Source organism: Emys orbicularis, chromosome 1, assembly GCF_028017835.1.
Source record: "Emys orbicularis isolate rEmyOrb1 chromosome 1, rEmyOrb1.hap1, whole genome shotgun sequence".
Lineage (NCBI taxonomy): Eukaryota > Metazoa > Chordata > Testudines > Emydidae > Emys > Emys orbicularis.
The window spans coordinates 215,866,653-215,882,339 of record NC_088683.1 but is presented as its reverse complement, the minus strand read 5'-3'; the positions used below and the strand labels follow the sequence as shown (position 1 = coordinate 215,882,339).

Genomic DNA, 15,687 nt, shown 5'->3' with positions numbered 1-15,687 from the left:
CAAACAAATCTAGAAAATGGAATAATTACAAAAATTCAGATCCTAAACAAAAATTGAGATTGTTACAAGACTCTAAGTTTTCAAATAGGAACTCAGTGACAATGTTTTAAATATTTGGAAAAAAGTAAAAATATTCCGTAAAGGCAATGAATTAGATAACTCTTGTTTTGCTATTCTATTATGTTTAATTTCCAATAGGTATAGTTTTATTGATCTTTTTAACTTGTCCTTATAAATGGCAGGAATTGCAAGTGTTAAGTATTCATCATCTGTTCTCTGATGGCTTTCTATCTCTATCCTTTTGCAGAGTTCATTCTTTCTGATTTACATTCAGTAAGGAATCTCTCTTCTAATTTGTCATATATTCTAAAAGCAACTGAAAACATGTTTACAGGCTTTTCTTGTGACCCTTGCTCATGAAGGTAATCTTTAGCCAGCTGGGACTAATTGTGAGAGTAGCAACTACTTGTGTAAGGGTTGCACTGTGTTTATTATCCATTCTGCTATAAGAAAACAGATATAACCACTCCCCGTTTCCAAAAGCCTCAGGCCCATCCTGTTCTTTTGAAGTCAAAAGGAGTTTTGCCATTGACTTCAGTATGAGCAGGGTGAGAACTCTTGTTTATTTCAGCATTTGTAAAATAAAAAATATATTAGAGTCTCTTGGAACTTAATTGTTTATCATTTTAATCCTGCATTACCTTTTAAGAAAACCGCCTTACACTGCTTTAAAAGTGAAGTCCCCGTGTTTCTTCCCCCCCCCAAAATAAACAAAAATTGGAAAACAATTCAATTTAATTCTTAATAAAATGCTTGTGGTGCAGTTGCATTAATTTAGACTTGGCTCTGCCTCAAGGATTGAAAAAACTCAGCACATATTTTCAAAGTTTCTTTAGTAGCAAAACAATTAATGAATTGATAGTAATGTACAGTTAGATATGTAGGGTTGGATTTCAAAACTGTATAAAGGAGTTAGACACCTCATTTCCTCTGGGAGGTGGGTGCCTAACTCACTTAGGCACTTCTGAAAATGCTAGCCATAATGTATATCTGGAATTTCAGCTCTTTCCTCCTCTTAACTCACATCCACTTGCAAATTCCCCTCATACTTACCCCTGTTGCAAACTTTATTGTAGCTTTTAAGAAGTAGACAAGTAAACAACTTGTCTGCAGATGTCAGTGTTTCTGTGAATGAGATACAACAAAGTGATAAGTTTTCCTATGTTCCATCCTTACTGCCTTCAGAGACTAACTGTGTCACCCCCAGGCTGAGACAAAACGTCTAGCAGAAGTTACCTCTTCCTGCTCCAGAACCAGAATCTCACAATTTGAAACATCATAATCCTGTGCAGATTCTGCCACCATGCTGTGACAATAGTATATGTTAGGAGAACCTCACCCACTTACCAAAAGTAGAACACGAAATGGCAGAATCTCTTTTACACATTAAAGTAAAATCCCTTAATGTGTTTGGTTGCTGAAGTATAGGCCATAGGAATTTAAGTGGTATAAAAGTGTTTCTGATAATGCTTTTTTAAAGCAAAGGGGTTACGCTTTGCCATACATTGTGTGTTGTTGCTTATTTATGGTGTGTGCGTATCCTGTTATTGTGTAAAGTGGTAGAATAGATATCCGCCTACGGCGCTATATACTATTTATGACTGTTGGCAAATCATCTGCAAATGGTTACTGTTGAATAATTTATTCTATTTGGTGATAGAACTAGATCTGAAATATTGAGGTTTAGTGATTTTAGGATTCATAGAGCCAGGTACAATGTGTAATTTTCAGCAACAGAAATGTGAGTTCTATCAGATACTTACTGTTGTTTTTTTCTAGCACTCAGGCTTTCAGCATCAGGAATATACTTATTTTATGCCATTGTTTTAAATCTCAGCTTTGTCTACATGTTCCCCCCCCCTTTTCCCCCCTCCACCCATGTTATGAATCACTTCAGAAGGCTAGATTAGCAGCCCAACTCCTTTGTTTTTGAAAACAAAGCACACTACTGTAGGGCTGTCTATTTTAATGTAAAAGGTGATTGTCCACATATTAGTATTATGTTACTTTCTCACTCCCTGCTGGCCTCTGCTCATTGGCTCTGCCACTTCCCTGATGCTAAATATAATCATTGGACTGTATATTGATTGTCACTGACTTTTCAAATCCGTGAATGTAACAAAAATGAATTTGTAGAGAATATTTCCAGTTCTACCGTAATTCATTTCTACTAAGACAGTCACAAGAGGGTGGGTAGAATGGACTAGTGTTCCAAAATATACACCTAAATTATCCTTGGAAATATGCACAAATGAACAAAGACACTGGTTACCCTTAAAGACTTTTCAGTTACCTTTGTAATAAATAATGTCACTTTTTCATATTCCTGATACTAAATATATAGAAATGCCATGGATAACAGGAGAACATTGATTATTTTCAAAGGTCACATTGTTAAGTTTTAAGTGTGACCACTGTAGGTGTGTGCAAAATATAGAGTTGCAGGTGCAAATGGGATAATTCTCCAGGCAGAGACCCATCTGCACATGTAGTTACAGGGTTTGCAAACATAATTGCATGTTTTATGCATGTAGTTATCTGTTTTGACCCATGCATGCATCACTGAGAGTACATCTTAGTTGCCCATTTTTTAAAATTTGACCAGTAACATTTATGGACAAAATGTCTCTCTCAGATCTATAGAGCAGATCTCAACTCTTATGGTCAACTCCACCTACCTGTCCTGAACGTCTATTGACATAATATCAATGGGTGTTCTCCTCCTATACAAAGATCACAATATCAGAGATGAGAATTGCTGTACAGATTTAAGAGATGAATCTTGCTGTCATGAACCACATGGATGAACAACCATTGGCTAACACCACTGGTTTGCATTGCTGTGAGAAGAAATTTGAGTTTGTATTTAAATGTTCTGGATTGAGTAGAAAGTAGCATTAAGGCTAAACTGAAAAGAAATGAGCAAACGTCCAAAAAATACATTACTAAGGGAACAACATACTGCAAAGCCATAAGCCAGAAAAACTCAGGGTCCACAAAACAATACTGCATTTTTGGGATGTGAATAGGCATTTTCCAAGAAAATAGCACAGATTTTGCTTCGTTGCACAAATATTGTACAGTATGCACTGTACTTAACAGATTTCTGCTGCCTTGAATCAATGCCAATTTTAGCAAAGTCATCACAGGTATACTCACTGAAAAAATTCTGTCCATATAGGAATTGTCTGTAATTGTATCTAGTGCTATCCATTCATATAGATTAATTTAATAAATGGAATTGTGAAGAAATGCTCAATATGTGTGAGTATTCCAAAAAAGGGGTTGAAGTACACAAACTTTTTGAACTAATAAAATTCCTGCCTAATTTATATCCAATGGTTATCATTGTCATTACTAGTTCTGTATTCTGTTTGTAACATTGCCAGTCATGTTCTGAGAAATCAATACATCAATAAGAGACGGATTTATCATAAAGGATGAAAGGCTCTAGTCTCTTATTAACAAATATACAGAGCCCACTGACGTTTTTCATGTGATGATTCAAAGAGAAAGCTAAGGCAATTAGGTTCAAATACAGCAATACAAATAATATGGCAGAAAACTACTTTTAATTAAAACATATTTTGCATAGCAATGTGTTGATAGTTGTATAAAAGATATTTTATAATATAATGATATTCCTAAACAATGTTGCGTATCATGTACCAAAAAACATTTTATATAGAAATCCTGGAGTCAGTTGTATACTATATATAGGGAGACAGGAAATCTTAAATATTTCTGTTTCATATCAGGCAAGAGTACTATATGAATTAAAATTAAGTTGTGCTTCAGTCTTCGTTACCATATAAATATGTCTGTTGGGGGAAAGGTTTGCACCAACAATGGGCCTGATTTTTCTACTGTGTTCAACTTTGTGTAGTCATTTAGGGCCTCATCCAACTCATTGAAATCAATGATAAAACTCCTGTTGATGTCAGTGGTGCAGGATAAGATCATTACATCTATGTGAAGTAGGTGTGAAACTACCATTCTGGGCCCCAAGCCTGCAAACCCTTATGCATGCATTTAAGTTTAGTCACATGAGTCGCACATTGACATCAAGACTCACCGAAGTCAAGAATATTCACGTAAGAACAATTCAGCACATGCATGTTTGCATGATCAAGGCCCAGTTAGATAGCATTTTACACCTGCTTTGGCCCGATTTATCTAAAAATATACGTAAGTGAGTACCAGCAAGTGTACAAGGGAAAGTAAATTACATTGCTAACATAGATATTATTTCATATCTAGTGATCGTTTGCTATACACTGATCATTTGCTATATTCCAGCATATGATATATGGTATTCATTTCTTGTGTTAATAAGCAAGTGCTGTATCCTAGCTTCATTTTTATTCTGTGACACCCACACACAGCCATAGCGTGGTGCAGTTCCTTTAGAACTAAGATTGATTTTACCCTTGTAGAAATGCACCTTATTGGTTTAAAACACCCTGATGTTACAATGTTGGAAACACTGTGATCTTTCAAGATGTGTTTATTGTATTAGTTTTGCATTGTAGATTATACATGCACTAATAGAAGTGCTAGAATTATAGCATTTTAAAGCAGTGTTAATAATATTGGCTTAGAAGCGATAGAGAAAATCTATGTTATACCCACATTGTTAATATAAAAGCTGTGGTTATCTTTTGCCTTACAATAAAAGCCTAAACTTAAATGTTATGGATATTTGTATTAATTGATTAATTACTCGTGAGAACACTTGCTGTAGGTACCACTTTTCCCTCCAAATCAGTGCTGACTCAACGTCCCAGTACTATTCTTGGTGGCACTGTGCTGCTGGAGCAGAGGTCTTTCGGATGAGAAGTAAAACTAAGGTCTGGACCACCTGTGGTCATTAGAGATCCCACGGCAGACTTCATAATAGTAGAGAGATGTTACCCTTGTTGTGTTGGTCAGTTTCCAATTCAGGCAAATATTTTCAGCCTACCTAAATTTCACACACACATGTCCTCCCTCCCCCATTTGAAGGGCCCTATCCTCAGAGCACCTTCAGTTCTCCTCTGAAGAACATTTAGGTGGCACAGTAGTAAAATACAACTGAGCCCTCTCTTCACTATAGTGTCTGTCTGTGCTACCACCCGTGGAATAACAAATTATGGAGCTGTGGTGAATTGTGGGCTCCAGATTTGCCAGTGCAGATGCAGATCTAGAAATGTCCCAAACAAAAGGCAGTTATCACTTTTTCTCCTAATACTTGTTGCAGATCTGGAGCTGATACATAATAATGTTATGAATACTGCTATACAATAATTTTAAGAACACTGACCAGGTCAGTAAATATAAGTTATTGGACATTGGGGTTACTGGAATGTTTATTATACTATAATAAGGCTCAAGTTCAGTGGTTCTGTACAGGTAGGTGACACAATAGCTTTTCCTATAAGAGCACCCAACCACCGCTCGAAAGACAGTGGTATCCTTCGAGGGTGTAAGCCGAAGTGACACCACTTTTTCTGGCGGGAGATGAGAGATCAAAGGATGTTAAACAATTTAAAAAGTGTATTGATCCCTGTGAAGAGTGATGAGTCTCTGCAGCTGCCCAGAGCGTGTCGTGAGCTTTGAGAGGGAGGCTCTGTGGAAGAGTCTATAGGGAGCTAGTCCTTCTAGGGTCCCCGTGTGGAAGACAGTTAAAGACCCAGTAAGCTAAATGTGTGTAGTGCATTTTTTATTGTTTTTAAGACATGTTTTCTCTGAAGTGCTTTAAGAAGGCCGTTTGGTCACTGATTACTATCGTCGTCACCCAGGAGAGGAAAGAATTGCAGGGTTTGGACATACCTCAGACCTGCTGAGGTAAATCACGGTTGCAACCCAGGGCCCAGTCTGAGAGTGCAACAATCACATGATTCCACCTTGAAAGACTGGTGATGCTTCGAGGCTTGAGAGCTAGAGGGGGCGAGCTTGGACAGATCAGGAAGAGTCAGAGGTGCAGTTTGCCCAGTAACTGAGACAATTCCAATTGCTCTTTCTGTTTGTTAGATAATATTCTTTAAAGCCATCATATCGATAAGGATGTGTCCACATTGCCTTTATAACCTTCAAACTTCATTCATCTGTTAGAAAGTATGTGCCACCATCCAATAGCAGTGGGTGTCGCTGCCACATAGGAGACCAACTAAGAATTAATGATTTTAACCTTTAAAGCATCATTTCACTTTGGGCATTTGAAATATTTGAATTACTAGATAGGTTCATTAAACTGTTACATTATTAGTGTGGCATCAGGTTGGCAGAGAGCACAATGAAAGCCATAAAACACCCTTTTTCCTTCTCAGCATGAACTTTGTTAATGATGGTCTATGCTAGCAGAGACAACACCTTATAATTGCTATGCACTAATTTAAATGACATCAGTCCCCTTGATGGTGGAGACATCTGTGGAGTCTTCTCAGGATCGAGGGTTTTTTAACCATGTGAAAGCAAACAAAGCGTCAGGCCTACTGGGGCTTCTGCAGAGGAGGGTTGTGGTGAGACATATATCTAATAATCTATGAAAGCTGGCGTTTTGGTTTGAGAAAATGGATGGGGTCTTTTCTGAAGCAGTTTGCCCATCCCTGCTGAGAACACGATCAGTGATGACTACTATTATGTTAATTTCCCATAGTGCTCCAGTCAGGATAAGAGACCCATTGTGCAAGGTGCTGTACAAACACATAAGACATAGGCCCTGCAGTTGGAAAAATAATCATTTGAGGAGGCATAGGCTCTGACACTGGGAAGCTACACTTCTCTACCCATCTGCTGGTGTTTGTTGCTCTGAAAACTCAGAACTGTAATCCACTACCTTAGGGTTTGGCAGCAAGGTCCTGAGCCTGTCCACCCTACAGCTTTCACCATTTCTACCACTAGTATTGCTGAACTGTGAATTATGGGTCTGTTTATTTTTCCAAAAGGAGATGAAGCCGAGGTTGCAGCCCCCAAAGCTGTCAAAAGCAGGACAAAAGGTCAGAAATCGATTCCCATTTCATCTTAATCTTTTTCTAAAATAGATTTCCTCAGCAACTGGTCTCCAGGTTCCACAAGTACCCATAAACCATAGTTAAAGTTTCTGCAGTGTTTTATTGAAGCCCTATGGACACGCCATAAGGGATTCAGGAATTCAGTGCTTAATTTGTAATGAAAGAGGTACCAGGGCTCAAGCAATTTTTTGACATTCATAACTGAAGTAGCAAGTGGGGTGCCGGGGCTATGAACCGCCAAACCTAGAGATGCCAGGGCTCAGCCCTGCCACAAATTAAGCACTGCAGGAATTTGTATGCACATGGTAAGCAATGAAAAGTGGCTGAATGGGGAGATCAGTGTTACATTATGAGAGAGATTAAACTAGGGAAACCTTGGTTAAAACTTTCAAAAGTGGTTACAGCTTTCAGGTGCCAATTTAAAACACCTTGGGCCTGATTTTTCAGAAGAGCAGAGTGCCCACAACGCCAACTGCATTCAAGTGTCTCAAGTTGGGCACCTGAAAATTGTCATACAAAATCAGAGGCTGCTTTTGTTCTTGCACTTAGGCCATCAATCTGATTTCCCGGTGTTTGCTAGCAGTTCAGCCCAAGTCAGCCTAGATGAACCTGCCATCTCTGATTTATTTCACCCAAGCAATCCTTGCAGGTTGACTCTTGGAACTGGGTCCAACCTTCCCTCTGAAGGCTGATGAGGACTGAAGTGGGTGGTGAAAGCTAACACAACCTTCCATTTCCCCCATGGGAATGCGCCACCATTATGTTAAGTTCACAGCACTGTGCAAGACACCTGCCGAAGGCTGTCCTTATCCCTGCCTACTTATAGTCTGGCAAACCACATGGGGAAATGGTGCAGTGGGAAATGGAGAATGAGGATCAGCTTTGAACTTCAGAAACTCTCACCCAATTAGGGTTCCCAACCCTCCAGGATTGCCCTGGAGTCTCTAGGGGCTTGTCTACACTACCCGCCGGATTGGCGGGCAGCAATCAATCCAGCAGGGGTCATAGTATAGATGCAATAAATCAACCGCTGAGCGCTCTCCTGTCGACTCCAGTACTCCACCACAACGAGAAGCGCAAGCGGAGTCGACGGGAGAGCGCCAGCTGTTGACCTACCGCAGTGAAGACTCTACTGTAAGTGAATCTAAGTACGTCAACTTCAGCTACGCTATTCACGTAGCTGAAGTTGCGTATCTTAGATCGACCCCGCGCGGTAGTGTAGACAAGCCCTAGGAATTAAAGATTGATCTTTCATTAAAGATTGTCATGTGATGAAACCTCCAGGAATAGGTCCAACCAAAATTGACAACCCTATCACCCAATGATCTTTAACCAACTGTGTAGGGGCATCGGTGCTGGAACTAGGGGTGTGGGGGGTGCTGCTGCACCCCCTGGCTTGAAGTGGTTTCAATCATATACAGCAGCAGTTCTCAAACTGTGGGTCAGGACCCCAAAGTGGGTCACAGCCCCATTTTAATGGGATCGCCAGGGCTGGCATTAGACTTGCTAGGGCCCAGGGGCCTAAGCCTGAGTCCCACCGCCAGAGGACAAAGCTCAAGGGCTTCAGCCCTCGGTGGTGGGGCTCAGATTACAAGTGCCCTGCCTGGGGCTGAAACCCTTGGGCTTTGCCCCCCGCTGCCTGGGGTGGTGGAGCTCAGGCAGGCTCAGGCTTCGGTCCCCGCTCCTGGGCTCATGTAGTAATTGTTGTTGTCAGAAGGGGGTTGTGCTGCAATGAATTTGAGAACCCCTGAGCGGGTTTACAGTGGGGATGGGGCACCCCCACTACACCAATTGTCCCAGCACCCCTATGTAGGGGGCTGCAGAGGTAATTACAATAAAGCTCCTGGGGGGGGGCTGCCCCTCTTTCCCGCGCCCCACCCCCACAAGCAGCGCTGCGCCGCAGAGGAAGAGGTGGGTTCCCCTCCGCTGGGGCTGACCCAAGCCCCTTTGCTATTGCGGCAGCTGCTCTCCGCCCTGCCGTACCGGGCAGCCTCTGCCCACGCGGGTGCCTCTCCCAGGGCCCCGAGCCCGCTCTCACGTCCGACCGCGGCAGAGCTCCCCGGGAGCTGAGGGGGGCCGGGCAGGCCCCTGTGGGGGCGAGGGGACAAGAACCCGACGCAGGTGCCTGGGCAGCGGCAGCAAGCGGCCGCTAGCCCTGGGGACTCCCCCTAGCGGGCAGCGCTCTCCCCGCACGCACCCCGGCCCGAGCCCCGCGGGAGAGGGCGATGGGCGGAGCGGGGGCCCTGCCCAGCCGGCTGCCGCAGACAGATAACTCGCCCGGCGCGCGGGCCGCCTGCACGGGAGGAGATGAAATTCCCAGGCTCCGTTCTCGTCTCCCTGCTCCTCTTCGTCGCCGAGACGGGCACCGCCCTGTACCTGAGCAGCACCTACCGCTCGGCGGGGGACCGCATCTGGCAGGCGCTGACCCTGCTCTTCGCCCTCCTGCCCTGCGTGCTGGTGCAGTTCAACCTGGTCTTTATCCACCGGGACCTGAGCCGGGACAGACCCCTGGTGCTGCTGCTGCACATCCTGCAGCTGGGACCCATTGTCAGGTGGGTGGCGGGCTGCTGGCCTGGGTGGGGCGAGTCCTGACCTCCCTATTTACTTCATTAAAAAGCATCACCACGTCCTTCCAGCCACCTCCACTGCTGGCTCTCCCGGGGGGCTGCCCAGAGCGGACGAGTGCGCGAGTCCATCGAGCGGAGCTATTCCTCTCGCGCTCTGGAGAGTGGATCTTATTTTCTGCATCTTTTTCTTTTTGAGTAGGCTAGCGAGCTCTCGGCGTTGTGCACAATACACGCGTGTACAGCTGTGTGTAAGTTTGCAATGTACAGCACATATTGGTATGTGTTACATTTGCCTAGTCTTCAGATTTGTGTTTTAGATACAGCTGTGTTCCTGAGATGGAAGCACAGTCGCCTTTCTGTATAAGAGACACAAATAGATACAGTCTCTCTCTTTACACATCTCTGTTGTGTATATATAAATATGCGTATGTGTGCTGATAGGTACAGCCATGTTTAGAACTAGATCTGTGCATGTTGTGTGTTTCTTTTCACAATCTACCCCCTCCAAAACAGCCAAAACATTAGTCTGTTGTATTTCTATAGCTATTCTATCATAGGTGCTGGAACTGGAGTTGCAGGGGGAGTTCCATTATATACAGGGTTTACAGTTTGGTTCAGTGGTTCTCAGCACCTACCCACCCCCATAAAAATTGTTCCATCCTCCCTGTATTCTATTGGTATGAAGCTGACTGAGGCTGCTTTGTGCTTATGCACCTGCATTAATCAAAGTAACACTAATGCTGTACAATATGCATTAATTTTTATTTTTTCAGTCTCTCAGGAACGGTCATGTTGCTGCCCTGAAAGCAAACATAGGGAAAGGGTGTGGTATTTGCTAACCTTCAGAATCCACAATCTTAACACTTAGCACTGAAGAAAATAGGTTGTGAGGTCCCCCCACAGAGGATGGAAATAAAAAAGGAAGGCCAGGTGGCAAGCAAACAGTTGTTTTCTCTCCTATAAAGTGAGATCCTTACTGAGGCTATTTGTTTGGATGGAATCTAGAAGCTGTTTTCTGTTTGTACAGACAGGGCCCATTTCTCTAAAGTTGCTTGACTCTTTGTGAATGAGATAAGCAGTTTGATAGTTGTAGTGACTGGGTAAGTTATATCTTACTGCAAATTTCTGCATAGTAACATAGATCAAAATGACTTCACAGGAGCAAAGGGAAACTCCTAGAGTGGCTTAATTTAAACGTTTTATGGTAATGATTCCAGTCATATTGTAGTATTTATAATTCTCAAGGCTTTCACTTCTTCCAGAACATGTTCTGTTTGACAGGAGAGCCGAAAATTCCACTTGAGATATTGAGTTGAAAGTGCCCTTTGAAACAATATTAGAAAGAAAAATATTTAGATCATTTGATATAAGCCCATAACAAAATATTTGCTGTTTTTCTTTTATTTGTGTGACTTTTTACAATGTTATTATCTGTGTAATACATGTGCACATCATTTTTCAAAAATCAACAAAAAAGAAAGACAGAAAAAGAAAAAATATTTCTGTATGGGGACTAGAAAGGGTTTCCTCAAAAATTTTAAAACTTGTTGAAAACTTTTCTGTAAATTTGGTTGATTTTTTTTTTGTTTACTTGTTGATTTGATTTGTATTTTAACGAGAAACTGTCAATTTAAACTTGTCCCAAAATTTAAATTTTCTTATGCTAGATTTTCTAAAACCTAAAACCAATAGAAATATTTCCACAATTAAAAAAATTGTCAATGAAATCAAAGTGAAAATGACTATGAACAGAAACTATTCTGACTTCATCCATTTTCATCCCCTAAGCTAAGAGACATGCAAAAAGAAAAAAAAGCTTAAACAGTGACATGTAAATCAAAATTTTAAAAATTCTGTGGGTGAAATCTCGGCCCTATTGAAGTCAATGGGAATTTTGCTATTGACTTCAAAGGGGTCAGGATTCCTCCCCCCTCTTTTAATCATCTTTAAGTGTTTTAATAATATAGCTAAAGAAATGTTTGTTTACAACATGTGAGTCTTAAATTATATTATGTGGTATGCATTCTGTGATGTGGCATCAACACCAAAATGCAAGTAATTAGCATGGACCTATAGAAATATTGTCCTTTCCTTGGAGGTTGCAGTGTTCATATATGTCATCATTGCTACACTTTGGAACGAGATCACCAGTTTAAAGACAATCTAGAAATTTTGCAGCATGCTTTTATCATGTATTTCATCATTTACATAGAACAAATTGATAACCTCTACATTCTCTAGAGCAGGGGTCGGCAACCTTTCAGAAGTGGTGTGCCGAGTCTTCATTTATTCACTCTAATTTAAGGTTTCGCGTGCCATACATTTTAACGTTTTTAGAAGGTCTCTCTCTATAAGTCTATATTATATAACTAAACTATTGTTGTATGTAAAGTAAACGAGGTTTTTAAAATGTTTAAGAAACTTCATTTAAAATTAAATTAAAATGCAGATTTTATCAGTTTAGTGCAGTGGTTCTTAACCAGGGGCGGCTCCAGGCACTAGCGCACCAAGCGCATGCCTGGGGCGGCAAGCCACGGGGGGCGGCCTGCCGGTCGCCGTGAGGGCAGCAATCAGGCTGCCTTTGGCAGCATGCCTGTGGGAGTTCCGCCGGTCCCGCGGCTTTGGTGGCGGGTATGCCGAAGGCGCGGGACGGGCGGACCTCCCGCAGGCATGCCGCCAAATCCGCGTTACCAGTGGACCTCCCACAGGCATGCCGCTGAAGGCTGCCTCACTGCCGTGCTTGGGGCGGCAAAATACATAGAGCCGCCCCTGTTCTTAACCTGGGATGCACGCACCCCCTGGGGGTCCAAGATGCCCTTTCTGGGGGTGCGAGACATGTGAGTTTTTTTAGAAGCTGGGGGTGGCTGCAGAGCGCTGGGCCCAGGCCAGGAGCAGAGCCCTGGGCTGGCTGCCAGTACCCCAGGCCAGCAGTGGGCAGAGCAGGGCCGGAGGCCCAGACCCCGACTGGCAGGGGGCCAGGCAGCTGGAACCCCAGACCAGCAGCGAGGTGAGCAGGGTGGCGGACAGAACCACAGACCGGCAGCAGCTCACCCGCTGACGGTCTGGGGTTCCGGTCTGGCCACCGGCCCTGCTCAGCCTGCTGCCAGCCGGGGGTTCCATTCAGCCAGGTCGGCAGTGGGCTGAGCGGGCCCGGCAGCCGAGACCCTGGCTGGCAAGGGGCCGGCGGCCGGAACTCCAGACCGTCAGCAGGCTGAGTGGGGCTGTTGGACAGAACCGCAGACCAGCAGTGGGCTGAGCGGCTCAGCCCGCTTCTGGTCTGGGGTTCCGTCCGCCAGCTCCTGCTAGCCGGGGTCCCGGCCACCGGCCCCGCTCAGCCTGCTGCTGGCCAAGGGTTCCGTTCACCCAGGCAGGCAGTGGGCTGAGTGGGGCCGGCGGCCGGAACCCCAGCTGGCAGCAGTGTGCCAGTAAAAATCAGCTCGCATGCCACCTTTGGCACACATGTCACAGGTTGCCGACCCCTGCTCTAGAGACATGGTATTTTCACTCATTATCAGGGGTGAAAGTGACGCCAAAGACTTACCAGTACAGGGGCCGGCTCCAGCCCCCGGAAGCGGTGGGGCCTCGGGCGGAAGGGGCAGGGCTGGGGTAAGCATCCCCCAGCCAGCCCTTCCATGCTGCCTGGCCCGCGCCGTCTGGGGCTCCAGCGGTGATTTAAAGGGCTCAGGGCTCCGGCCGCTACTGCGGCAGCCGGAGCCCCAGGCCTTTTAAATCACTGGCCCCAGGGCAGCTGCTCCTTTTGTGCCCCCTGTCGGGGGGGGAGGGGGCAAAAGGGGCAACGACATTAAAGTGCTGCCACAGCAGCACTTTAAGCAGGGTCCTTTGCCACGGCAGCACTTTAACGTCGCTGCCCCTTTTGCACACACACCCCCGTCGGTGGCCTTGCCAGACTGGCAAGGCCGCCAACGGGTGGGGGGGTGGGAGTGTGCAAAAGGGGTAGCAGCGCTTTAAACTCAGCTGGGTATGGGCCGGTACCAGCAGACACTTTTTACCAGTACACCGTACCGACCCATACCAGCTCACTTTCACCCCTGCTCATTATTATTAACAAAAACAATAATATACTCATTTCATTTATGAAATTCCCTCTGTAACAACAGTACTAAGGACACTGTAAAACAGAATAAAAATAAAAGCTCAGTAAAACAACATTCTCTTTATGTTCAAAGAAATATAATTAATCAAGGGATCCAATAGAGAAAGTATGTGTGGGAGGAGAGGGGTTAGAATAAGGAAGCTAATATGATAAATATGGTAATAAGTTCAAAGTGTTTTTCTGCCTTGCTTCCCCCAACCACACTTGGTCAAATCCTAGTTTTGTCCAGTGGAGCAGGGAACAGACCTCTTTAAGACTATGTGGAAGCGTTGATCTACTGTGTAAATGGTGAAGGGGTAGAGCAGCACCCTCTTCCTGAATACTAACTACATCATTACACCCCCTAGTCTGCACAGTAGATTCTGTGTCCACCTCAGGAGCAGGTCATGCATAGACTTTAAGATCAGAAGGGATCATCATGATAATCTAGTCTGACCTCCTGCACTTTGCAGGCCACAGAACCTCACCCACCCACCCCCTAGCCTCTGGCTGAGTTACTGAAGTCCTCAAATCATGGTTTAAAGACTTCAAGTTACAGAGAATTCACCATTTACACTAGTTTAAACCTGCAAGTGACCCGTGCTCCATGCTGCAGAGGAAGGCGAACAACCCCCAAGGGTCTCTGCCAATCTGACCCAGGGGAAAGTTCCTTCCCAACCTGAAATATGATGATCAGTTAGACCCTGAGCATGTGGACAAGACCCACCAGCCAGACACCTGGGAAAGAATTATGTAGAGCAACTCACAGCCCTCCCCATCTAGAGACCAATCACCATCTGTTGGAAATATTTGCTGAGCGGCTACATGCTATTGTAGTCTGTCTCATTATACTGTCCCCTCCATAAACTTATCAAGCTCAGTCTTGCACCCAGTTAGGTTTTTTGCCCCCATTGTTCCCCTTGGAAGGCTGTTCCAGAACCTCACTCCTCTGATGGTTAGAAACCTTTGTCTAATTTCAAGTTTCTTTGCATGGCAGAGTGATCTGCTGCCTTGTTTTAGAAGAGGTGTTTTTTCCAACTCTATCTCTAGGAATTTACAAACTGAATAATATAAATACTGTAAAAATTCAAGGGTCGAATTGGGATAGAAAAAAAAAAGTAGAGGTACTCTTCCAAGGGTTTGTCTCCACTTACTGTGGACCGATGCTGTGACGATCAATCTACTGGGGGTCGATTTAGTGGGTCTAGTAAAGACCCACTAAATCGACCGCCGATTGCTCTTCCGTCGACTCCGATACTCCAGTGGAATGAGAAGCATAAGGTAAGTTGACGGGAGAAACCTAGTGCGGTTTAGACACCGTAATAAGTCAACCTAAAGTATGTTGACTCCAGCTACATTATTCACGTAGCTGGAGTTGCATAACGTAGGTTGACTTAACCCCGTAGTGTAGACCTGCCCCAAGTTCTGCTGTGCCCATTTGAGAAGTCAAAATGAGACTCCACTCTCACTAGCTCACGCTGACGTACAGCATATGATAATGTGTGCTCTGCTGGGCACTTTAAGTTTGGCTCACTGGCTGACGCCCAGTTCACATTTTGAAGGTTTTCTTTGTAATCATAAAAGTTAGAGATTTACTTTCCTTCTTTTATTTATTTATTTATTTATTTATTTATTTCCACATGAAAGCTCAGATGCTGGAGCACAAGATGGCAGCCACCTGGAAAAAATACTGGCTTGCCAAGCTACAATGTCTAGCCCTGTTTGGTTCCTGCAGATGACAGAATAAGTACATTTTATAAGCCTGCTTCTTGTATCATCCTCAGTACCACCTATATTAGCTAGACATTTGCTGTCACAAAATTAATTACAACAGGGACATCATATAGCTAGCAGCCTTCCCATTCATGGAGAGAATGTTTGTGTTATGAAAGAGAATATACTTACCTTTTGCCAATTTTAATTTTCCCCTCTGTAATAGGAACAGTTTCTCTATAAGCACTCAACGTGATTTGTA

At 43.9% G+C, this 15,687-nt stretch overlaps 1 protein-coding gene across 1 annotated transcript in view; it reads left to right on the top strand.

The window, feature by feature from the left end:
- The first annotated feature begins 9,355 nt into the window (after positions 1-9,355).
- The window catches only part of XK (X-linked Kx blood group antigen, Kell and VPS13A binding protein), a 28,583-nt gene continuing 22,251 nt past the window's right edge, over positions 9,356-15,687 (top strand). The window contains exon 1 of the mRNA XM_065400182.1: positions 9,356-9,604. Within this exon, the coding sequence (XP_065256254.1) occupies positions 9,360-9,604 (245 nt within the window). The 5' untranslated portion in view covers positions 9,356-9,359. The remainder of the gene's footprint in view (positions 9,605-15,687) is intronic.